The 26,047-nt window shown below is 36.4% G+C and overlaps 1 protein-coding gene across 2 annotated transcripts; it reads right to left on the minus strand.

Moving 5' to 3' along the window:
• On the minus strand, nucleotides 1-26,047 carry LOC115920503 (kinesin-like protein KIN-14M). 2 transcript variants are annotated; one of them, XR_004062384.1, is made up of 3 exons: nucleotides 25,723-26,047; nucleotides 2,986-3,196; nucleotides 1-314 (listed from the first exon to the last, which is right to left on the minus strand). XR_004062384.1 is itself a non-coding variant. In XM_030976311.1 (2 exons), exons 1-2 carry the CDS (start codon nucleotides 3,031-3,033, stop codon nucleotides 138-140), a joined length of 225 nt encoding a protein of 74 aa, XP_030832171.1. In that variant the 5' UTR covers nucleotides 3,034-3,591; the 3' UTR covers nucleotides 1-137. The 2 variants fall into 2 exon arrangements, 1 of the variants encoding a protein (XP_030832171.1); XM_030976311.1 differs by lacking the exon at nucleotides 25,723-26,047 and having other exon boundaries at nucleotides 2,986-3,591.

Here is a 26,047-nt window from a genome sequence, read left to right on the forward strand (position 1 = left end):
CCGTAATTTGGAGGAAAAAACAGTAATTCCGGCAAAAACGGAATGGTTGGCAGCTCTGGCATATGGCATGTTGGTCCGGATCAAAAACTTGAAGCAATGCAGAACAAACGTATAAATCTTCAATACATCTTTACATCTCAATTTACCTTTAATTCCTGGATGGTATTGTGGAGTTTTCTCCTAATCGTTTCATCTTCTCTGATCCTGCCTTCTTTCTCCTCCACAGTAGCCTTGAGCGCCGCCACCTCTGCTTCCAGATCGGAGATCCTGCTACCTTTCTGTCTGCAAGAATCCACAGACTGCTCTAGCTGGTGCTAAATGTATAACAAGAGCAAGCAAACACAAAGAATACTTGTCAAAATGTACACAATGAGATCCATGTAACACTGTAAATTGTCTCAAATAACTACCAAGGAAGACTGAACTGAAGCTTTGCTGTGGGGTAAAAGTACAGCTTTTTGCATCAATGACCCCTGCACTTGCTGATCTGTATGTCTAGGCTTGAAGTGTCATTGATTTTCTAAATGGCTCTGGGTTTGTTGACATATACTATAATGTACATGTGTCCCCAAGACAGTGAAAAATGAAATTATGTTTATAAAATTCAAACATGTAATTTTAGTATCAGGACCATTTATATTTTTCAGAAATGCCAATTTTTGGACCTTAATCCTATATTCATATTTAGTAATCAGATAGGAATACTATGATGAGTTTTTACAATTTTACTGTAAACTACCGTATTTGCCGGCGTAAAGGCCGCAGTATTTTCGGAAGAGAAAATTCAAAAAGTCTGGGTGCGGCCTTTGCGCAACAGCTAAAAATTCAGCGGTCAAAACAGCACGTCCATTCCTACATATGGGACTAAAATGACTATACAATGGTACAGGACATTTCTAGAATAACTCCACACATCTAACCGACAATTCTTTGTTGCATTGTTGACATAAAGACGAAAATAAACTTCATTTCTTATTTTTCTGACAAAATCTACCGGTAGATCTAGATTTAAGTATGTGCCATTGCATGGTTAAAAAGTAAAAGGGACCGTAACGGAGCTAGCTGCCGTGCAACGCAACTGCGCATCCTGGTATTCTATGTAGGATACCAAATCTGCCTGTGATGCAGTACTAATTTAAAAATCGATGAAGATTTGCTAGATTACAATCATTTTTGAGGTAAACTTCCTGTAAATTTATAAGAATATTGATAAATTTGGGTATCAGTTTGTAGAAAAAATAGTGTTCTAACAAGAAAATTAAGATTATTTTGTTTGGTCCGTTTGGTTTTTGTTTTTTTTGTCCTCTACGAAATGTCATAGTTGGGGGTGCGGCCTACAGTGTATGCAGCGCTGCGGCAAATACGGTATAGCAAATCAAATAACTGTGATATCAAACTCATTTGCTACAACTAGTCTTTCAGAATGTGTTTCAGAAATATTATTCATGCAAATTTTTGAGTTTCTTTTTTGAAGGCAATCACCGGATAGCATCTCACTTACCTGTGACCAAATTTAGTCAAAATACAATTAACAATTTCACAGTAATTAGAAATAAAGACATTTTTGAAGTTACAATCATTCAAACACAAATTGGCCACTCTATGACCTACATGAATCTTGCAAGATTCCCTTCCATTTGCTCTGTACTAAAACAGAATCAGAAATTTCTATTTACCATAAATTAGATATTCATTGAATTTAAAAACTAATTTTATGTTCATTATTGCAAAGTTGAAACGTTGATTCGACAAGGTTATCAAAATGTAATGCTTGGAAGCATTTGAAGTAAAGATTATTATAAATTAAAAAACGCTTAAATACAGCCCCGGCATAGCACATGGAGAGCTCTCCGAACGCTGCTGAGATGTGTGAGATCACAGTATGGACATGATTTGCACAAGCAGACGATGTCCCATGACATCTCACACATTTTCAGTGCCTGTGTTTTCATCTTTTCTTGAGTTCTTTCTCTTACTTCACTACCGTCAGGCTAAATGTATAATCTATTGCCTCACTCTAAACCCCGCGCATGGTTGTGTTTTGATGACAATTAAATGCAGCGATACAAAACTAAAGGAGTCTGTCGCTTGTAAACAGAATAAGACGCCATTGTATATTCAGCTGCACACACCGCGGTATGTTCTGCGTTCCAAGAGGGAACAAATGCCGTCCTTACTATCATTCGGGGGTTTTTCAATTTGAAAGTCTGGTTTCTTCGACTGTTAATTAACCCCTATCCTGTGTATTTACAAGCAAAAGATTTTAGTTATCAGAATCGGGTCATATCCCCTTTTGAATGGTTTGACATGCCATTACATTTATATACACTAAACTAATAATTAGACAAATAATAGCTTTGCAATTATGTTTATTCTTTATGGGATGTCGTCTGCCTTGGCAGTATTGGTCCATATAGTGACGTCATTAAAACATCGTTATTTTTCCGGCGAATCTCTCGTATATCCCAGCTGCTATCGAGTCGCTATGGAGGTAGTTGTATTTGTAGTTTTATAAATCACCCGATATGTAGTTGACCTAAAACTTGTAAGATGGCCATCTGTTAGCTTACCAGTTTCTAGTGATACATGAGTTGACATATTTGTGATTTTCTTTGAATTTCACCTTTAAAGAAAATGTTCAATCATACATGTATCCTAAATAAAATTATTTCAAATATGTTCCTATACAACCCCTGTATCAAACAAAACTTTTCAATTATCACTAAGAGAATGAAAGTTTATGAAATTTCTGTACAGAGCAAACTGGAGAGGAACTTGCTCGATATGTCAAAGTGTTGCCAATTTGTGTTTCACCGATGACAACTTTAAATATTCATGACTTTCCTGCTTTTAATCTGATATTGCTCAAATTTTTCATCAATTTGTTTCTTTTATTTTTCTGCTTTTATTTATACCAACTGATTATTAGGGTGGACTTCCTCTTTAATTGTAGGAGGTACATGTAGATAATAGACCAATATTTACCTTAGTGGCATCCAACTGCGCTATATGACCAGCTTGTGCTGCTGTCATGGAAGCTATAGAGCTTTTTAGACCCGAACACTCCTAACGTGATGCTGTAAGATCGCCCTCTACAGTCTCAATTTGTTGTTTCAGACTTCTCATCGTCATCTCCAAGTCTTCTTTCTGTTGATTAAGACGTCGCTCCACTATGGAATGCTCGTCCTCCGCATTCCTACAATCAGAAAACAAAGTTTGAAGAAGAAAATGATGGGGTAATCCCGGGTTTCGTTATCATTGACATTCTGGGCCACAAGACAGTCCACATCGTCATCATTCATACATTACAGAGATGAATCTATATTTTGAAAATAGTTGATACAAAGCAGTAAGCTTAACTCAGATCAAATACAGCTGCAAATAAAATTCACTAGGTTCTACTCTTAAACTATGATCCGTGTTGGGGGTACAATAATCATGAGGAATGATATCATATCCAGAATAAATTTGTATCAAACTTTCATCTCTGCATTGGCCACTATGCGGACATGGTAATGCAAGAAAGTAAAATACAAACAATTTGGAATTACTCACATGCTCTACAACCAATTAATCAAATACTCGTACACACAAACATACCCACTGACTACATGCCATATCCTGCCTTAATGCAGGCCTGCAGCTGTGTCAGATCTATGTTTAGATTTTTTAGATCTTGATGCATAGCTATTGACACTATGAAGTCAGAAGGTTCTCTATGAGATACACCATTGATATCTGGGCCCCGTTCATAGAAGCCAACGTTACTAGTTACTATCTCGTAAAATAGGCGAGTAAAAAGAACCAAGCCATAGCCTTAGTCGCAATACCACCGGAATATTTAAAAAAGTAATATTAGGAAAAATGCAATTATTTAAATGAATTAGTAACAAAAAGATTGAAAATGATACCAGGAAATAAGAGATGAAATATACTTCTAAATTTTTTGTGTAGATTATACAATATAATTGTGAGTATTTCATTACATGACCAGGGCATCGGTTATGTTCTTGAGTTGGGTACCCCCCAGATATTTTCATTTAACAGTATAGTATTAATGACTGCTTTGAGAGACGCCTCGGGCAATAGCACAATTCTAACCTTCCCTTGAGCGTATAAAAACAACTATTTCTCGAATATCAAAGCAGTCATTCATACTTTTATATGCCGAAAACAAAAGAGTCAACTAATGACACCACCTTGGCCTTTCTCTAGTTTATCTGCACGGTTGTTTTTCATGAGTGTATCTTTGAGAGTAGACTAGGTCGCGCAATGCACGTAGACTGCATAGAGAGTAGCTCAAAATACACGGGGGCGGTGGGCGATTCGCCCCCGTGAGCTACATAATCGTCCCCGTCAGGTTGCTCACGGGGGCGATTGCAAAATTAAAAATCGCCCCGGTGGAATTATAATAAAGATTATCTTTTCTGTTATAACTTTATTACAATATTGAGTTTCAATTTTCAAACCTTAAACCAATGAAATGGAACTAAGATTAGCGTGCAAGATTTCTCGTTTTACGAGTAGGCCTATTATTACCGATTCAGCTTGCAGTGCAGTGCCGCCGTCAGCAGTGGTTATAGGCCTATCGCGCAAGGGCAGAAACATGGTCGGAGAAGTTTTTCGTTGTCAGCAAATAATGAACCTCGACCAGTAAATCAATATTAGGGACTTTTAGAATTGCACGTTGAGAACGTGGACTGCAACGTGTGACCTCCTTTTAAGGCACTGCCAGTGCTTAAAAGGACGCCACATGTGACTGTCAGTGCCTTAAAAGGAAGTAACACGTCCACGCAAATCTAAAAGTCACTATTGAGAACATGAACATGGTAACATGGGCAGATCTACGGGGGGGGGGGGGGGGTTAGGGGTTTAACCCTCTCCTCCCACCCCCACCCCGGACCCCTTCGGCTGCCAAGTGAAAATGTGATATTAAAGCGGGGGGAGGGGGATGCTGGAGAGGAGGACTACTAATCTATTTTATTTTTTTCAGGGGGCGAGGGGAAGTGAAGCGCCGTTTTAGCATGACTTTCTTTTTAACTCTTACTTTCACCTATCTCAGATAACCCTAAGTTTTTGGTTGCTGCTTTATATGTAGTTGATAATGCATGATTAAAGTAAAGAGAGAGAACCACCATCATTTTGCAATGGTTCAGGGTTCGTGTAATGTACATTTGAAACCATTTCTTAGCGTCTCAACCCTAAAAAAATAGCAAAACTATTTTTGAGGAAAAGCATTATACTGAATTATCTAAAGAATAATAGCTTTATATTGGATCATACTAATACTGATACGGGATAAAGACAATGTGGTATTTGTATAGAGGTATTCCAAAATGACATTCTGATAATCAACATTAATTTGTTCTGGTATCATCAATGTATATACGCATAATACAACTGATCAACGGTGTCGATTTGTATTCGTGGTTGGGGGGGGGGGGGGATAATAGGTGCCAAAATATTTTCGGCAATGGATCAAAGCAACCAAGAGGTAGGAGCGTGTGGCAGGTTGCACCCCTCCCTTACAAGTTATTAACCTTTTCAAGTCACCCTCAATAAAGATAACATTTCAGAGAATATGGGGCCTGTTAGGGTCCCACATGGGCTTGCAACTTGGGTTATTATCCTCTCAAGCGCGTAGCAAGAATTTCATTTTAGGGGGGCGGAAGTGAGCACGCGAAGCGTGCAAATCACTTACAGAGCGCGCAAAGTGCGCTCCCTAGGGGGTAGGTGCAGGGATTCGCGCGGAAGCTTTGATGTTTCATTAAATTATTAGAGAAAGAAGACGATTTGTTTTACCGTTCTCGACTCTTAATCCTTGTTTGAATAAAGTTCCCCTTCCTCCGCGCATAGCGCGGAAGCTCTGACATTTCATTAAATTATTAAAGAAAGGAGACGATTCGTTGTACCGGCATTCTTGACTCTTAATCCTTGTCTAAATTCAGTCCACCCCTCCCTCCCTCGCGAAGCGCGGAAGCTTTGACGTTTCATTAAATTATTAGGGAAAGAAGACGATGCGTTGAACCGTTCTCGACTCTTAATCTTTGTTCTTCCTACGTCCCCTTCCTTTCTTCTTTCTCTCTCTCTCTCTCTTTTTGGCCGGCGTTTTTTTTTTTTTTTTTTTTTTTTTTTTGGGGGGGGGGGGGCGACAGCCCCTACCTCCTCCCACCTGGCTATGCGCCTATATCCTCTCTTTCTCTCATGATCTCTCTCTCTCCCACTCTCTACTTCTTTTTTGCACTTTTGCGCTTCGCGCTTAACATTTGGCGCACTGCATTTCTATGATGCTGTTGATTGAATAAATTGAATAAATTCATCAATTCCTGATAAAGCCGTATGACCGAGAATTGAATTTATTCTTGTCTCATATACGGTTGTCTCATTTATTTATGTATTATGCAAATTAGATAGTAAAATGTGTATATTTATTGATGGTCATCTTGCGAGTAATAACCATTAACTACTCTCATCGGGCTCTCATTAATTTTTCTCTTAATTTTTTTTTTTGATGATGAATTATTGGGGGGGGGGGGGAATGATTGTACAGGCCATCCTCCCCACCTGAAATATTGGGGGGATATATCCCACCCATCCCCCCCGGGCTAAATAGGGTTAATAATACATGTACTTAAAAAAGAATAATGAAAAGAATAAAACTAGAAATTTAATTCGCCATGGGGACGAATTAGGTGGTCTGTCTTCAAGTCTTATGATAGATTATAATATTTACTATATTGAGAAAGGGAGAAGTTATATAGACATGTAAACAATGATGATCATCATGATGATCATGATGATCATGATCTTGATAGTAATGGGGATTACAATGATGATGATGATGATGATCATGATGATGTTGATGATTATCATCAACAGACCACGATGACATCAGACTGAAAAAAATGAGAAAACATTTAGATAGTATATAGTCTCAGCTACAACATACTCAAAAATCAACAAAAATCAAGCCGAAATAACGGCGATATTGCTCGCAAAAGACAAGAATGTAGAATCCAGATCTGAGAAAAAGTCATCTCCCTTAAGGATTACACGCCAAAAGTAATGGATCAAGTGATAATAGGGTAATATTAAAGTAAATATGGTTGTTTATTACATTATTTGCGATTGTACGTGTTTTAATATTCAAAGGAGATGGTACAGTGAAAGGTCAAAAAGAAAAAAAAGTGAAGAAAAAAAATTGTTGGAAACGCCCGGACTCGAACCAGGGACCTCGAGGTCGGAAGTCAAGTGCGTTACCGATATACCAAAACATTTCCAATAGAGATTACACGTAAACTGAAAATTGAATTCTCAAATCCCACTTTGTAAGTGAAATATGAGCATGATCCCGGCATCTGATCGAAAAATAAAGGGCACACTTGTGATAGCTTATTGTCTCAGCTACAACATACTCAAAGCTCAGCGTTAACGAAGATAAAAACGACGGAGATATTGCTCGTGAAAGACGGGAATGTAGAATCCAGTTTTCAGAAAAAGTCATGTCCCATAGAGAATACACGCAAAATGTGAAAAATTGACATGCCTCCATTAATTGCAAAAATATGCCATGATACCTTTGTCAAAATGATATATCGTGGTAACTACATTTGTAGAGAATATTCTCAGGTAGAACATATCAAAATTTGAAAGAAAATTGATCAATATTTACAGAGATACAATCAATTTTGCAAAAATCTGCTGACGTCATAATATGCAAATTGAAATTTTGAGTTCGGAGGCCATTATGATGACGTCATGAGTTAATTGAGGGTCAAATGAGACATGAAATCATATCTCCAACTCATGCTTTTTCCAATCATGATATAAAAGTTGGGGGTCAATTGACTATCTGAAGAGCTATTTCGATTTTTAAAATGGCATGTTTTTGATCAAATTTGCATTATATTGCCCATAGCAGCACGCGCAGATTCTAAACTTTGACGCGCGCTCAAGGCCTTATGAAAGGTCAAGAGTGACTGAAATTAATGCAAATTGTCATTTACGGTAAGAGGAATCTAAATCATGTACACAAAATTTGAATTTGACCTTTAACGCGCGTTGTGAGCGCGCGCAACGCGCGCGGGGACACGTACGGACGGAAAATTTCGAAATGCTTAAAATGACCTGATTCGTACTCTCCTTTAATATTTAAGTGATTTTGAGCATTTTTAAATTTTGACGCGCACGTACGCGCGCATCATGACCTTTATGTGACCTTTGATGACATGACCTATTGACCCTTGACCTGAAATATATGTAATATGAATATGAATGACCTTTGCTTATGCATCATGAAGATATGATGGGTAACGTGATTTCACAAAATGGCGCCTGGATGACGTCACGATGACCCGATGACCTTGAAAATATTCCTGTCACGTTTCATGACAATGACCTATGACTGTGTCAAAATTGACAGAAATTAACACAACCGATCTTGAGTTAACCGATAAACAAAAAACGGGAATAAATAAATAAGAACTAGATTTGTAATACTTGTTTGGAACAAGTATAGGTGGGCTCAGTGGCGGATCCAGGGGGGGGGGGGGGGGCCGGGGGGCCCGGGCCCCCCCCCCTTGAGAAAAAAATCATGTAAAATCACGTGATTTTTACCTTTTTTGGGGGTTGGGGCCCCCCCCCCCCCCCCTGGCGCTCAAGGGGGGGGGGGGTGCAAATTAATTTTTTTTTGAGGATCAAAAAAAAAAAAAAAAAAATTAAGAAATTAAGACAAGCGATCTTGAGTTAACCGATAAACAAAAAACGGGAAGAAATAAAAATAAATAATAATAATAATAAATAAATAAAGAAAGAAAATTCTGACGAAAACAATTGGTGATCTGTTTTCAACAGACCACCTAATAAATAAATAAATAAAGGCAATTCTTACGAAATTATAAGGTGGTCTGTACGATATACAGCCCACCTGAAAATAAACTAGATTTGTAATACTTGTTTAGAACAAGTATAGGTGGGCTGATCCAACCAAAAATTGAGACAAAATGAAGGATACATTTGAGAGAGCTTTTTGTATTCAAATTTGGAAGAAAAACGATTTATATCTACAGAGAATATGCTGACATCATAACATGCAAATTGAAATTTTGAGTTCGGAGGTCATTATGATGATGTCATGAGTTAATAGAGGGTCAAATGAGACATCAACAAATATTTCCGAATCATACTCTATTAAAATATGAAAACAAATTTGGGGTCACCGTGCATCCTAAAGAGCTACAATGGATTTTGTATAGGCATGTTTTTGCCACTATATGCTATGTATTACAAGATCTCGCGCGCACGGAATTTTTTGTTAAACGGTCGATCATTCCGTTATTAATAGTCATAAAGAGACAAACATGGTATCAATTTGTTTGTAAAAATATGTGGAATATTATGAGAGGAAAAAAAAATGGCGATTCTATGTTGTGTTATAGTTTTACGGGCGAAAACGCGCGCGCATTCGCGTGTGCGCGATTTTTTTTATAAATGCTTAAAATGGCCTAAAATGGTGGTCACTATATTTGTAGAAAATTGTCTCAGCTAGAACATATTCAAATTTGGAAGCAAAATGTTAAAAATTGACATGCCTCCTTTAATCGCAAAAATACGCCATGATGCCTTTGTCAAAATGAAAAATTGTGGAGACTGGATTTGTAGAAAATTGGCTCAGCTAGAACATATCAAAATTTTGAAGAAAATCGATGAATTTTTATAAAGATACAATCAATTTTCCAAAAATATCGTCATATTATGCAAATTGAAATTTTGAGTTCGGAGGCCATTATGATGACGTCATGAGTTAGTTGAGGTTTAAATGAGACATGAAATCAAATCTCCGATTCATACGCTATCAAAATATGATAAAAAAATTGGGGTCAGCTTACATCCTAAAGAGCTACAATGGATTTTGTATAGGCATGTTTTTGCCCATATATGCTATGTAATACAAGAGCTCGCACGCACGGACATGTATCTTAAACGGACGCTCACTCCGTTATTAATGGTCAGAAAAAGGTGAACAAGGTATCAAAATGCTTGGAAAAATGTGCCAAATATGATGAAAAAGAAAATTTGGCTAATTTATGTTGCAAAAATTCAGTACGCGCGAAAACGCGCGCGCATGCGCGTGTGCGAGATTTTTTATAAATTTTTTATAAAATGCTTAGAATGGCCTAAAACGTATGCAAAATGATTTTGAGACGTTTTTAAGCAATTTAAAATTTTGCGCGCGTACTGACGCGCGGACGTACGCGCATTCGCGCGTTATTTTACCTGCAATTGACCGGACGGATATTGACCTTAATCGTGATAAATATGAATGAGAAATAACTTTTGGTTATGAAGATATGATCATGTGTTGATTTTCGTAAAATTTTACAAAATGGCGCCTAGATGACGTCATCAGTGAATGTTAATTTTAAAAACGTTATTGTGCTTTGTACATATGCCTATACATATGTGTGCCAAATTTGAAGGCATTTGATTGAGCCATTTTCAAGTAATCGTGCTTACAAAAAAGTGGTTCGAAATAAGAAAAATAAAGAATAACTAGATTTGTAATACTTGTTTGGAACAAGTATAGGTGGGCTGATCCAACAAAAAATTGAGACAAAATGAAGGGTACATTTGAGATAGCTTTTTGTCTCAGCTACAACATATCAAAATTTGGAAGAAAATCGATTAATATTTACAGAGCTACAATCAATTTTCCATAAATATGCTGACGTCATAATATGCAAATTGGAATTTTGGGTTCGGAGGCCATTATGATGATGTCATGAGTTAATTGAGGGTCAAATGAAACATGAAATCATATCTCCAATTTAATCTCTATCAAAATATGAAAACAAAATTGGGGTCACCTTGCATCCTAAAGAGCTACAATGGATTTTGTATAGGCATGTTTTTGCCCATATATGCTATGTATTACAAGAGCTCGCGCGCACTGGAATTTATGTTAAACGGTCGATCATTCCGTTATTAAGAGTCATAAAGAGACAAACACGGTATTAATTTGTTTGTAAAAATATGTGGAATATTATAAAAGAAAAAAAATGGCGATTCTGTATTGTGTAATAGTTTTACGCGCGAAAACGCGCGCGCATTCGCGTGTGCGCGATTTTTTATAAATGCTTAAAATGGCCTAAAACGTATGCAAAATGATTTTGAGACGATTTTGAGCATTTAAAAATTTTGCGCGCGCATTGACGCGCGGACGTACGCGCACGCGCGCGTTGTTTCATCTGAAATTGACCGGACGGATATTGACCTTGATCATGATAAATATGAATGAGAAATAATCTTTGGGTATGAAGATATGATCATGTGTTGATTTTCGTAAAATTTTACAAAATGGCGCCTAGATGACGTCATCAGTGAAGGTCAATGTTGAAAACATTATTGTGCTTTGTACATATGCCTATACATATATGTGCCAAATTTAAAGGCATTTGATTGAGCCATTTTCAAGTAATCGTGCTTACAAAAAAGTGGTTCGAAATAAGAAAAATAAAGAAAAATAAATAAATAAAGGCAATTCTTACGAAATTATAAGGTGGTCTGTACGATATACAGCCCACCTGATAAATAAAGGCAATTCTAACGAAATTATAAGGTGGTCTGTACGTTATACAGCCCACCTGATAATAAAGGCAATTCTAACGAAATTATAAGGTGGTCTGTACGTTATACAGCCCACCTGATAAAGAATAAATAATAAAGAAAATTCTGACGAAAACAATAGGTGATCTGTCGAAACGACAGACCACCTAATAAATAAAGAAAGAAAATTCTGACGAAAACAAAAGGTGATCTGTCGAAAACGACAGACCACCTAAAAATTGTAATAACATAGTACAACTACTACTACTAATGATAATATATTAGTAACATCTATATACATGTAGCACTTAAAGCTACTTGCGCCCTCCATACAGCCAAAATGCCTAAACGGTACCCATTGGTCCCCCCCCCCCCCCCCCCCCCCATGGTCCCCTTTTTCTTATGTTAATTGAGAGCTGGGGTTGTAAAGGAACATATTTGCAATAATTTTATTAAGGAACATTTTCTTTAGGGTAAATACTAAATAGAAATTTCTGATTCTGTTTTTAGTACAGAGCAAATGGGAGGGAACCGTGCAAGATTCCACTACCAGCTATACAAACAATAACAAAACTAGAATTTAATTCGTCACGAGGACGAATAAGGTGGTCTGTCTTCAAGTCTTATAATAGATTAAAATATATTTACTATATTGAAAAAGGGAGAAGTTATATAGACATGTAAACAATGATGATCATGATGATGATCATGATCTTGATAGTAATGGGGATATCGATGTTGATGATGATGATGATGATGATCATGATGATGTTGATGATAATCATCAACAGACCATGATGACATCTGATTGAAAAAAATGAGGGGACCTTTATATACATGTAGCATAGTCTCAGCTACAACATACTCCAAAATCAACAAAAACCAAGCGGAAATAACGGCGATATTGCTCGCAAAAGACAGGAATGTAGAATCCAGATTTGAGAAAAAGTCATCTCCCATAGGGACTACACGCAAAAAGTAATGGATCAAGTGATAATAGGGGAATAAAAAGGTAAATATGGTTGTTTATTACATTATTTGCGATTGTACGTGTTTTAATATTCAAAGGAGATGGTACAGTGAAAGGTTAAAAAGAAAAAAATTGTTGGAGACGCCCGGACTCGAACCAGGGACCTCGAGGTCGGAAGTCAAGTGCGTCACCAATATACCAAAACATTTCCCATAGAGATTACACGTAAACGAAAAATTGAATTCTCAAATCCCACTTTGTAAGTAAGAATCTGATCGAAAAATAGAGGGCACACTTACGATAGCATATTGTCTCAGCTACAACATACTCAAAGCTCAGCGTAAACGAAGATAAAACGACGGAGATATTGCTCGCGAAAGACAAGAATGTAGAATCCAGTTTTGAGAAAAAGTCATGTCCCGTAGAGAATACACGCAAAATGTGAAAAATTGACATGCCTCCTTTAATCGCAAAAATACGCCATAATGCCATTGTCAAAATGAAATATCGTGATTACTGCATTTGTAGAGAATATTCTCAGCTAAAACATATCAAAATTTGAAAGAAAATTGCTTAATATTAAGAGAGATACAATCAATTTTCCATAAATATACTGACGTCATAATATGCAAATTGAAATTTTGAGTTTGGAGGCCATTATGATGACGTCATGAGTTAATTGAGGGTCAAATGAGACATGAAATCATATTTCCAACTCATAATCTATCCAAATATGAAAAATTATTGGGAGTTCCTATCTATTCGGAAGAGTTACAATGAATTTTGTATAGGCATGTTTTTGCCCATGTATTGTGGATAAAGATAATGCAGATCCGCACGTGCTGTCAACTTTGACGGACGCTCATTGCGTTATCACTGGTCAGAAAAAGGTGAACAAGGTATCAAAATGCTTGGAAAAATGTGGTTGATATGATAGAGAAAATTTGGCGTTTCTATGTTGTAAAATGTCAGTACGCGTGATTACGCGCGGAAACGTGTAAAAAATAAGTGCTCTCGCGCAAAATTTTGAAAATGCTAACAATGGCCTGAAACGTGTGCAAAAAAATTTAAGAACGAATTTGAGCATTTTAAAATTTTGATGCGCGCGTACGTGCGCGTCGAGTTGCGCGCGCGGAATTTGTTGACATTTTAAGCTAACCTTTGACCTCAAGTTGATTTATCCTAAATATGGTTTATTTTTGATGACTCATTATTGAGATATGATAATGACCTGATTTTTACAAAATGGCGCCTGGATGACGTCACGATGACCTAATGACCTTGAAAAAGTAAATTAAACTTGAAACCATAGGGCTTGATGACTGACAGAAATTCAAAGGAAATTGAATATGTCAATTTCGAGTAAACGTGTGCACAAAAGAGTGTATGGAAGAAATAAAAATAAACTAGAATTTAAATCGTCACGAGGACGATTAAGGTGGTCTGTCTTCAAGTCTTATGATAGATTATAATATTTACTTTATTGAGAAAGGGAGAAATTATATAGACATGTAAACAATGATGATCATCATGATGATGATGATGATGATCTTGATAGTAATGGTGATGACGATGATGATGATCATGATCATGATGATGTTGATGATTATCATCAACAGACCATGATGACATCAGACTGACAAAAATGAGAGAACATTTAGATAGTATATAGTCACAGCTACAACATACTCAAAAATCAACAAAAATCAAGCCGAAATAACGGCGATATTGCTCGCAAAAGACAAGATTTTGTAGAATCCAGATTTGAGAAAAAGTCATCTCCCATAAGGATTGCACGCAAAAAGTAATGGATCAAGTGATAATAGGGTGATAATAGGGTAATAATAAAGTAAATATGGTTGTTTATTACATTATTTACGATTGTACGTGTTTTAATATTGAAAGGAGATGGTACAGTGAAAGGTCAAAAAGAAAAAAAAAGTGAAGAAAACAAATTGTTGGAGACGCCCGGACTCGAACCAGGGACCTCGAGGTCGGAAGTCAAGTGCGTTACGGATATACCAAAACATTTCCCATAGAGATTACACGTAAACGGGAAATGGAATTCTCAAATCCCACTTTGGAAGTGAAATATGAGCATGATCCCGGCATCTGAATGAAAAATAAAGGGCACACTTATGATAGCTTATTGTCTCAGCTACAACATACTTAAAGCTCAGCGTAAATAAAGATAAAACGACGGAGATATTGCTCGCGAAAGACGAGAATGTAGAATCCAGTTTTGAGAAAAAGTCATGTCCCATAGAGAATACACGCAAAATGTGAAAAATTGACATGCCACCTTTAATCGCAAAAATACGCCATGATACCTTTGTCAAAATGAAATATTGTGTCGACTGCATTTGTAGAGAATTGTCTAAGCTAGATCATATCAAAATTTGGAAGAAAATTGATCATTGTTTACAGAGATACAGTCAATTTTCCAGAAATCTGCTGACGTCATAATATGCAAATTGAAATTTTGAGTTTGGAGGCCATTATGATGACGTCATGAGTTAATTGAGGGTCAAATGAGACATGAAATCATACCTCCAACTCATAATCTATTTAAATATGAAAGAAATTGTGGGTTATCTATCAATTCTGAAGAGTTAAAATGAATTTTGTATAGGCATGTTTTTGCCCATGTATTGTGGATACAGATAGCGCAGGTCGGCGCGTGCGTTCAACTTTGACAGCCGCTAATTGCAGTATTACTGGTCGGAAAAAGGTAAACAAGGTATCAAAATGCTTGGAAAAATGTAATAAATATGATAACAGAAAAAATTTGGCGATTCTATGTTGCAAAATGCCAGTACGCGCGGATACGCGCGGAAACGCGCGCGCATAATTACGCGCGCGCAAATTTTGAAAATGCTTAAAATGGCCTGAAACGTATGCAAAATTAATTTAGAACGAATTTGACCATTTTAAAATTTTAATGCGCGCGTACGTGTGCGTCGAGGTGCACGCGCGGAATTTTTTGACATTTTTCGTTGACCTTCGACCTGAAGTTGATGTATACCAAATATGGTTGATTTTTGATGACTTGTTATCGAGATATGATAATGACCTGATTTTTACAAAATGGCGCCTGGATGACGTAACGATGACCCCATGAACTTGAAAAAGTTAATTAGACTTGAAATCATAGGGCTTGATGACTGACAGAAATTCAAAGGAAATTGACCATGTCGATTTCGAGTAAACGTGTGCACAAAAAAGTGTACGGAAGAAATAAAAATAAAGAAATAAAGAAAGAATAAAGAAAGAAAATTCTAGCGAAATCAATAGGTGATCTGTCATCGACAGACCACCTAATAAAGAAATAAAGAAAGAATAAAGAAAGAAAATTCTAGCGAAATCAATAGGTGATCTGTCATCGACAGACCACCTAACTAGATTTGTAATACTTGTTTGGAACAAGTATAGGTGGGCTGATCCAACTAAAATTGAGACAAAACCAAAGCACATTTAAGATAACTTATTGTCTCAGCTACAACATACTCGAAGCTCAGCGAAAACAAAGCTAAAACGTTGGAGATACTGCTCTCGAAAGATGGGAATGTAGAATCCAGTTTTGAGAAAAAAATCATGTCCCGTAGAGAATACACGCTAAATGTGAAAAATTGACATGCGTCCTTTAATCGCAAAAATACGCCATGATGCCTTTATCAAAATGAAAAATTGTGGTGGCTGCTTTTGTAGAAAATTGTCTCAGCTAAAACATTTTAAAATTTGGAAGAAAATCGATCAATATCTTCAGAGATACAATCAATTTTCCAAAAATATGCTGATGTCATAATATGCAAAATAAAATGTTGAGTTCGGAGGCCATTATGATGACGTCATGAGTAAATTGAGGGTCAAATGAGACATGAAATCAAATCGACAGTTCATACTCTATCAGAATAAGAAAAAAAAATTGGGTACACCTTACATCCTAAAGAGCTACAATGGATTTTGTATAGGCATGTTTTTGCCCATATATGCTATGTATTATAAGAGCTCGCGCGTACGGAAATTTATGTTAAACGGTCGATCATTCCGTTATTAATAGTCATAAAGATATAAACATGGTATCAATTTGTTTGTAAACATATGTGGAATATTATAAAAGAAAAAAAGGCAATTCTATGTTTCGTAATAGTTTTACGCGCGAAAACGCGCGCACATGCGTGTGTGCGCGATTTTTATAAAATGCTTAAAATGGCCTAAATCTTATGCAAAAAAATTTTGAGAAGATTTTGAGCATTTCAAAAATTTTGCGCGCGCTGTCGGACGTACGCGCGCGCGCGCCTTTTTTGACCCGAAATTGACCGGACGGATATTGACCTTGATCATGATAAATATGAATGAGAAATAGCTTTTGGTTATGAAGATATGATCATGAGTTGTTTTTCCGAAAATTTTACAAAATGGCGCCTAGATGACGTCATCAGTAAAGGTCAAGGTTGAAAACATTTTTGTGCCTTGTACATATGCCTATACATATGTGTGCCAAATTTCAAGGCATTTGATTGAGCCATTTTCACGTAATCTTGTCCACAAAAAGTGGTTAGAAATAAGAAAAATAAAGAATAAACTAGATTTGTAATACTTGTTTTGAACAAGTATAGGTGGGCTGTTTCAATTAAAATTTAAAGGGCACATTTGTGATAGCTTATTGTCTCAGCTTCAACATACTCGAAGCTCAGTAAAAACGACAGATATATTGCTCGCGCGAGACGGGAATGAAGAATCCAGTTTTGAGAAAAAGTCATGTCCCATAAAGAATACACGCAAAATGTGAAAAATTGACATGCCTCCTTTAATCGCAAAAATACGCCATGATGCCTTTGTCAAAATGAAGGATAATAGTAACTGCATTTGTAGAAAATATCAAAATTTGGAAGAAAATCGATCAATATTTACAGAGATACAATCAATTTTCCATAAATATGCTGACGTCATAATATGCAAATTGGAATTTTGAGTTCGGAGGCCATCATGATGACGTCATGAGTTCATTGAGGGTCAAATGAGACATGAAACAATATCTCCAATTCATACTCTATCAAAATATAAACAAAAAATTGCGGTCACCTTGCATCCCAAAGAGCTACAATGGATTTTGTATAGGCATGTTTTTGCCCATATATGCTATGTATTACAAGAGCTCGCGCGCACGGAAATTATGTTAAATGGTCGGTCATTCCGTTATTAATAGTCATAAAGAGACAAACAGGGCATCAATTTGTTTGTAAAAATATCTGGAATATCATGAAAGCAAAAAAATGGCGATTCTATGCTGTGTAATAGTTTTACGCGCGAAAACGCGCGCGCATGCGCGTGTGCGCCATTTTTTAAATATTTTTTTATAAAATGCTTAAAATGGCCTAAAACGTATGCAAAATGATTTTAAGACGATTTTGAGCTTTTTAAAATTTTGCGCGCGCATTGACGCGCGGACGTACGCGCACGCGCGCGCGTTCTTTGACCTGAAATTGACCGGACGGATATTGTCCTTGATCATGAGAAATATGAATGAGAAATACTTTTCGGTTATGAAGATATGATCATGAGTTGATTTTCGTAAAATTTTACAAAATGGCGCCTAGATGACGTCATCAGTAAAGGTCAATGTTGAAAACGTTATTGTACTTTGTACATATGCCTATACATATGTGTGCCAAATTTGAAGTCATTTGATTGAGCCATTTTCATGTTATCTTGTCCACAATAAAGTGGTTAGAAATAAGAAAAATAAACTAGACATAATACTTGTTTGGAACAAGTATAGGTGGGCTGGTCAACTAAAATTTAAAACAAAATAGAGCAAAAATAAGCGACAAACGGCTTAAAAATTCTTAATAAACAATATCATGTAGATTCATTACGTGAACGAAATTCACCTTCTATAGTCATAACACGCAAATTGTGAAATTTCTGACATGAGGCCTTTAATCGAAATTTTTACTCTGATGACGTCATCAAAATGAAAAAAGATTACCATTGAACTTGTAGAAAATTATCTTAGCTACAACATATCGAAATTTTGAAGAAAATCGATCATTATATACAGAGATACAATCAATGTTACATAAATATGCTGACGTCATTATATGCAAATTCATATTTTGAGTTCCAAGGCCATTATGATGGTGTCACGATACACTTAATGGCAAAATGAGACATGGAATCATATCTCTGACTCATGCTTTATCTAAATATGAAAAACAAATTGAAGGTCACGGTTCATTCCAAAGAGCTATAATGGATTTTGTATAGGCATGTTTTTGCCCATATATACTATGTAATAAAAGAGCTCGCGCGCACGGACATTTATCTTGAATTGACGCTCATCTTGTTATTAATGGTCAAAAAGAGATAAACATGGTATCAAATTCCTTGAAAAAATTTAAGAAATATCATGAAAAAAAAAAATGGCGATTTTATGTTTTGTAATGGCGTTACGCGCGAAAACGCGCGCGCATGCGCTTACGCGCGATTTTTTATAAAATGCTTAAAATTACCTGAAACGTATGCAAAAAAAATTTAAGACGATTTTGAGTATTTAAAATGTTTGCGCGCGTAATGACGCGCGGACGTACGCGCACGCGTGCGTTTTCTTACCTGAATTTGACCGGACTGATATTGACCTTAATCATGATAAATATGAATGAGAAATGACGTACCGTTATGAAAATATGATCATGAGTATTTTTCAGAAAATTTCACAAAATGGCGCCTAGATGACGTCATCAGTCAAGGTCAAGGTTGAAAAGTTTGCTGTGTTTTGTTCATATGCCTATATATGTGTGTCAAATTTCAAGGTATTTGATTTGAATGCAAATTCGTAATTTAAGTTCCAAGGCCATTGTGATGATGTCACGATACACTTAATTGCCAGATGAGACATGGAATCATATCTTCGACTCATACTCTATCTAAATATGAACAAAAATTGAAGGTCACGCTTCATTCCAAAGAGCTATAATGGATTTTGTATAGGCATGTTTTTGCCCATATATGCTATGTATTAAAAGAGCTCGCGCGCACGGGCATTTTTCTTGAATTGACGCTCATCTTGTTATTAATGGACATAAAGAGATAAACATGGTATCAAATTCCTCGAAAAAATGAGAAATATCATGAAAGAAAAAATGGCGATACTATGTTATAAAATGGTGTTACGTGCGAAAACGCGCGCGCATGCGCGTGTGCGCGATTTTTTATAAAATGCTTAAAATGACCTGAAACGTATGCAAAATAAATTTGAGACGATTTTGAGCATTTTGAAATTTTGCGCGCGCATTGACGCGCGGATGTACGTGCACGCGTGCGTTTTTTGACCTGAAATTGACCGGACGGATATTGACCTTGATCATGATTAATATGAATGAGAATAGGTTTTTGCTTATGAAGATATGATCATGTGTTGATATTCACAAAATGGCACCTAGATGACGTCATCAGTCAAGGTCAAGGTTGAAAACGTTATTTTGATTTCTCTATATGCCTATACATGTGTGTGCCAAATTTCAAAGCATTTGATTTAACCAATTTCAAGTTATCTTGCTCACAAAAAAGTGGTTCGAAATAAGAAAAATAAACTAGATTTGTAATACTTGTTTGGTACAAGTATAGGTGGGCTGGTCCAGCTAAAATTTTAGACAAAATAAAGGGCACATTTGAGATAGCTAATTGTCTCAGCTACATCATACTCAAAGTTAGGCGTAAACGAAGCTAAAACGACGGAGATATTGCTCGCGAAAGACGGGAATGTAGAATCCAGTTGTGAGAAAAAGTCATGTCCCATAGAGAATACACGCAAAATGTGAAAAATTGACATGCCTCCTTTAATCGCAAAAATACGCCATGATGCCTATGCCAAAATAAAGGATCGTAGTCACTTTATTTGTAGAGAATTGTCTCAGCTAAAACATATACAAATTTTAAAGAAAATCGATCAATATCTACAGAGAAACAATCAATTTTCCGTAAATATGCTGACGTCATAATATGCAAATTGGAATGTTGAGTTCGGAGGCCATTATGATGACGTCATGAGTTAATTGAGGGTCAAATGAGACATGAAAAAATATCTCCGAATCATACTCTATCAAAATATGAAAAAAAATTGGGTCACCTTGCATCCTAAAGAGCTACAATGGATTTTGTATGGGCATGTTTTTGCCCATATATGCTATGTATTAGAAGAGCTCGCGCGCACGGAAATTTATGTTAAACGGTCGATCATTCCGTTATTAATAGTCATAAAGAGACGAACATGGTATCAATTTGTTCTTAAAAATATGTGGAATATTATGAAAGAAAAAAAAGGAGATTCTATGTTGTGTAATAGTGTAACGCGCGAAAACGCGCGCGCGCGCCGCGCGCATGCGCGTCTGCCCGATTTTTTATCAAATGCTTAGAATGGCCTAAAACGTATGCAAAATGATTTTAAGACGATTTTGAGCATTTTAAAATTTTGCGCGCGCATTGACGCGCGGACGTACGCGCACGCGCGCGTTCTTTGACCTGAAATTGACCGGACGGATATTGACCTTGATCATGATAAATATGAATGAGAAATAGCTTTCGGTTATGAAGATATGATCATGAGCTGATTTTCGTAAAATTTTACAAAATGGCGCCTAGATGACGTCATCAGCGAAAGTCAATGTTGAAAACGTTATTGTGCTTTGTACATATGCCTATACATATGTGTGCCAAATTTGAAGTCATTTGATTGAGCCATTTTCATGTTATCTTGTCCACAAAAAAGTGGTTAGAAATAAGTAAAATAAATAATAATAATAAATAAACTAGAAATTTAATTCGTCATGGGGACGATTTAGGTGGTCTGTCTTCAAGTCTTATGATAGATTATAATATTTTCTATATTGAGAAAGGGAGAAGTTATATAGACGTGTAAACAATGATGATCATCATGATGATCATGATGATGATGATCTTGATAGTAATGGTGATGACGATGATGATGATCATCATCATCATCATGATGTTGATGATTATCATCAACAGACTACGATGACAGACTGAAAAAAATGAGAGAAACATTTAGATAGTATTTAGTCTCAGCTTTAACATACTCAAAAATCAACAAAAACCAAGCCGAAATAACGGCGATATTGCTCGCAAAAGACAAGAATGTAAAATCCAGATTTGAGAAAAAGTCATCTTCCATAAGGATTACACATTCAAAAAGTAATGGATCTAGTGATAATAGGGTAATGATAAAGTAAATATGGTTGTTTATTACATTATTTGCGATTCTACGTGTTTAATATTCAAAGGAGATGGTAGAGTGAAAGGTCAAAAAGGAAAAAAAAGTGAAGAAAAAAAATTGTTGGAGACGCCCGGACTCGAACCAGGGACCTCGAGGTCGGAAGTCAAGTGCGTTACCGATATACCAAAAGATTTCCCATAGAGATTACACGTAAACGGAAATGGAATTATCAAATCCCACTTTGTAAGTGAAATATGAGCATGATCTCGGCATCTGATCGAAAAATAAAGGGCACACTTGTGATAGCTTATTGTCTCAGCTACAACATACTCAAAGCTCAGCGTAAACAAAGATAAAACGACGGAGATATTGCTCGCAAAAGACGAGAATGTAGAATCCAGTTTTGAGAAAAAGTCATGTCCCATAGAGAATACACGCAAAATGTGAAAAATTGACATGCCTCCTTTAATCTTAAAAATACGCCATGATGCTTTTGTCAAAATGAAATATCGTGGAGACTGCATTTGTAGAGAAGATTCTCAGGTAGAACATATCAAAATTTGAAAGAAAATTGATCAACATTTACAGAGATACAATCAATTTTCCAAAAATCTGCTGACGTCATAATATGAAAATTAAAATTTTGAGTTTGGAGGCCATTATGATGACGTCATGAGTTAATTGAGGGTCAAATGAGACATGAAATCATATTTCCAACTCATGCTTTTTCCAACCATGATATAAAAGTTGGGGTCAATTGACTCTCTGAAGAGCTATTTTGATTTTTAAAATGGGATGTTTTTGATCAAATTTGCATTATATTGCCCATAGCAGCCCGCGCGGATTTTGAACTTTGACGCGCGCTCACGGCCTTATAAAAGGTCAAGAGTGACTGAAATTAATGTAAATTGTCATTTACGGTAAGAGGAATCTAAATCATGTAAACAATTTGAATTTGACCTTTTCCGCGCGTTATGAGCGCGCGCAACGCGCGCGGTGACACTTACGGACGGAAAATTTTGAAATGCTTAAAATGACCTGATTCGTACTCTCCTCTAATAGTTAAGTGATTTTGAGCATTTTTAAATTTTGACGCGCGCGTACGTGCGCGTCATGACCTTTATGTGACCTTTGATGACATGACCTGTTGACCCTTGACCTGAAATATATGTGATATGAATATGAATGACCTTTGCTTATGCATCATGAAGATATGATGGATAACGTGATTTCACAAAATGGCGCCTGGATGACGTCACGATGACGTGATGACCTTGAAAAGGTTCCTGTCACGTCTCATCACAATGACCTATGACTGTGCCAAAATTGAATGAAATTGACGAAACCGAACTTGAGTTATCCTAGGCACAAAAAAGTGTAGGAAATAAATAAAAATAAAGAATAATAATAAAGAAAGAAAATTCTGACGAAAACAATAGGTGATCTGTCGTTGACAGACCACCTAATAAATAAATAAAGGCAATTCTAACGAAATTATAAGGTGGTCTGTACGTTATACAGCCCACCTGATAATAATAAAAAGGCAATTTTAACAAAATTATAAGGTGGTCTGTATTAGATACAGCCACCTAATAATAAAGGCAATTTTAACAAAATTATAAGGTGGTCTGTATTAGATACAGCCCACCTAATAATAAAGGCAATTTTAACAAAATTATAAGGTGGTCTGTATTAGATACAGCCCACCTAATAAATAAATAATAAATAAAGGCGATTTTAACAAAAAATATAAGGTGGTCTGTATTAGATACAGCCCACCTGACTAGATATGTAATACTTGTTTGGAACAAGTATAGGTGGGCTGATGCAACAAAATATTGAGACAAAATGAAGAATACATTTGAGATATCTTTTTGTCTCAGCTACAACATACTTGAAGTTCAGCGTAAACGAAGCTACAACAACGTAGATATTGCTCGCGAAGGACGGGACTGTAGAATCGAGTTTTGAGAAAAAGTCATGTCCCATAGAGAATACACGCAAAATGTGAAAAATTGACATGCCTCCTTTAATCGCAAAAATACGCCATGATGCCTTTGTCAAAATGAATGATAATAGTGATTGCATTTGTAGAAATTGTCTCAGCTAGAACATATCAACATTTTGAAGAAAATCGATCAATTTTACAAAGATACAATCAATTTTCGAAAAAATATGCTGACGTCATAATATGCAAATTGAAATTTTGAGTTCAGAGGCGATTATGATGACGTCATGAGTAATTGAAGGTCAAATGAGACATGAAATTATATCTCCGATTCATACTCCATCAAAATATGAAACAAAATTGGGGTCACCTTGCACCCTAAAGAGCTACAATGGATTTTGCATAGGCATGTTTTTCCCATATATGCTTTATATTACAAGAGCTCGCGCGCACGGAAATTATCTTTAACGGTCGATCATTCCGTCATTAATAGTCATAAAGAGATAAACATGGTATCAATTTGTTTGTAAAAATATGTGGAATATTATGAAAGAAAAAAATGGCGATTCTATGTGTGCAATAATTTTACGCGCAAAAACGCGCACGCATGCGCGTGTGCGCGATTTTTATAAAATGCTTAAAATGGCCTTAAACGTATGCAAAATGATTTTAAAACGATTTTGAGCATTTCAAAATTTTGCGCGCGCATTGACGCGCGGACGTACGCGCACGCGCGCGTTATTTGACTTGAAATTGACCGGACGGATATTGACCTTGATCATGATGAATATGAATGAGAAATAGCTTTTGGTTATGAAGATATGATCATGAGTTGATTTCCGAAAATTTTACAAAATGGCTCCTAAATGACGTCATCAGTCAAGGTCAATGTTGAAAACGTTATTGTGCTTTGTACATATGCCTATACATATGTGTGCTAAATTTGAAGGCATTTGATTGAGCCATTTTCAAGTAATCGTGCTTACAAAAAAGTGGTTAGAAATAAGAAAAAGATATAAATAAATAAAGGCAATTCTAACGAAATTATAAGGTGGTCTGTACGTTATACAGCCCACCTGATAAAGAAATAAAATTCTAGCGAAATCAATAGGTGATCTGTCATCGACAGACCACCTAATAAAATAAAGAAAGAAAATTCTAACGAAATCAATAGGTGATCTGTCATCGACAGACCACCTAATAAGGTTTCAAGAAGCTGGTACATGAAGGAACAAATGGATAGTCTTACCCCTACATGTACATCTAGCTTTGCTCTATTAGGGCTTCAATTGATTAAAACATCAAGGAAAATCTGAGAAGCTGTCTGTTTATCACCAACGAAAAATGACTGAAATTTTCGATCAGTTGGGAATCGCAGACACAACACACTGTATGGTGTCCGCGCTAGCTCAAAGAACATTTTAAAACGTAAACTAATGGGTATTGCAGCAAGATTTTATTATTTTCCTGGTAACTGGAATTTTGCCGTGATTTTACTCTTGGGACTATTGATTGGTTTTGGCATTTTTCGTTTCTTTACGGGAATGGCTAAAATCACAAGTGCAATTTTGACCAATCAGATGGCTGGATTTCTTAAGTAAGGTATATACATACACCATACCACAGACACTGATAACACGTAGGGTCGTGCATCTCAGATTTAACATTGTCAAACAGTGCCTTTAAGGAAATTTCCTGCAGACATATATCCAAGCTTCTTTTGTTTTCATTTATATTTGAACTTGTCGTCTCGAACATTAACTGGCCCACCACATTTTCACCAACACACAATATTCCAACACTTAGTCTTACACAACAATTATTTCAAAAAATCTAAGACATCAATCCAAAAATATCAAGATTCAAAGGACGTTTCAATTTATCAGTTCAATTCGGTTCTCACTGTAGACTACAGGGTACATACATTTTTCAACTTCTGCCAACATCTTTGTTTTCAAAACATACCTCAGCTCAACTTGACTCCCGCCGAAGGTTGCTCCCTGCGAATTTGGCTTTGCAGACCAAAAAAACAAACAAGTTCAGCTCAACAATCGAAGCATCAGAACATAAGACCTTCTTGAGGATCGTGACGAGGCATCGGCGTTACTTTCCTACCCGAGAGCTTCCCGATACTAGTTCTTCGGGTGCCAGGCCAGCTGGCAAACCAGCTCCAGAGAATTCAGCCAGACTTTGAGCAGCTCCTAGCTGTACGGGGGAACCTCCTAAAGGTAATACGTATCAGATCACCCAAGTAGGCCTAGAAATGGTTTGCAAAAATTTAAACGAGGGG

This window comes from Strongylocentrotus purpuratus, unplaced genomic scaffold (genome assembly GCF_000002235.5).
Source record: "Strongylocentrotus purpuratus isolate Spur 01 unplaced genomic scaffold, Spur_5.0 spur5_scaffold_9, whole genome shotgun sequence".
Classification (NCBI taxonomy): Eukaryota; Metazoa; Echinodermata; class Echinoidea; order Camarodonta; family Strongylocentrotidae; genus Strongylocentrotus; species Strongylocentrotus purpuratus.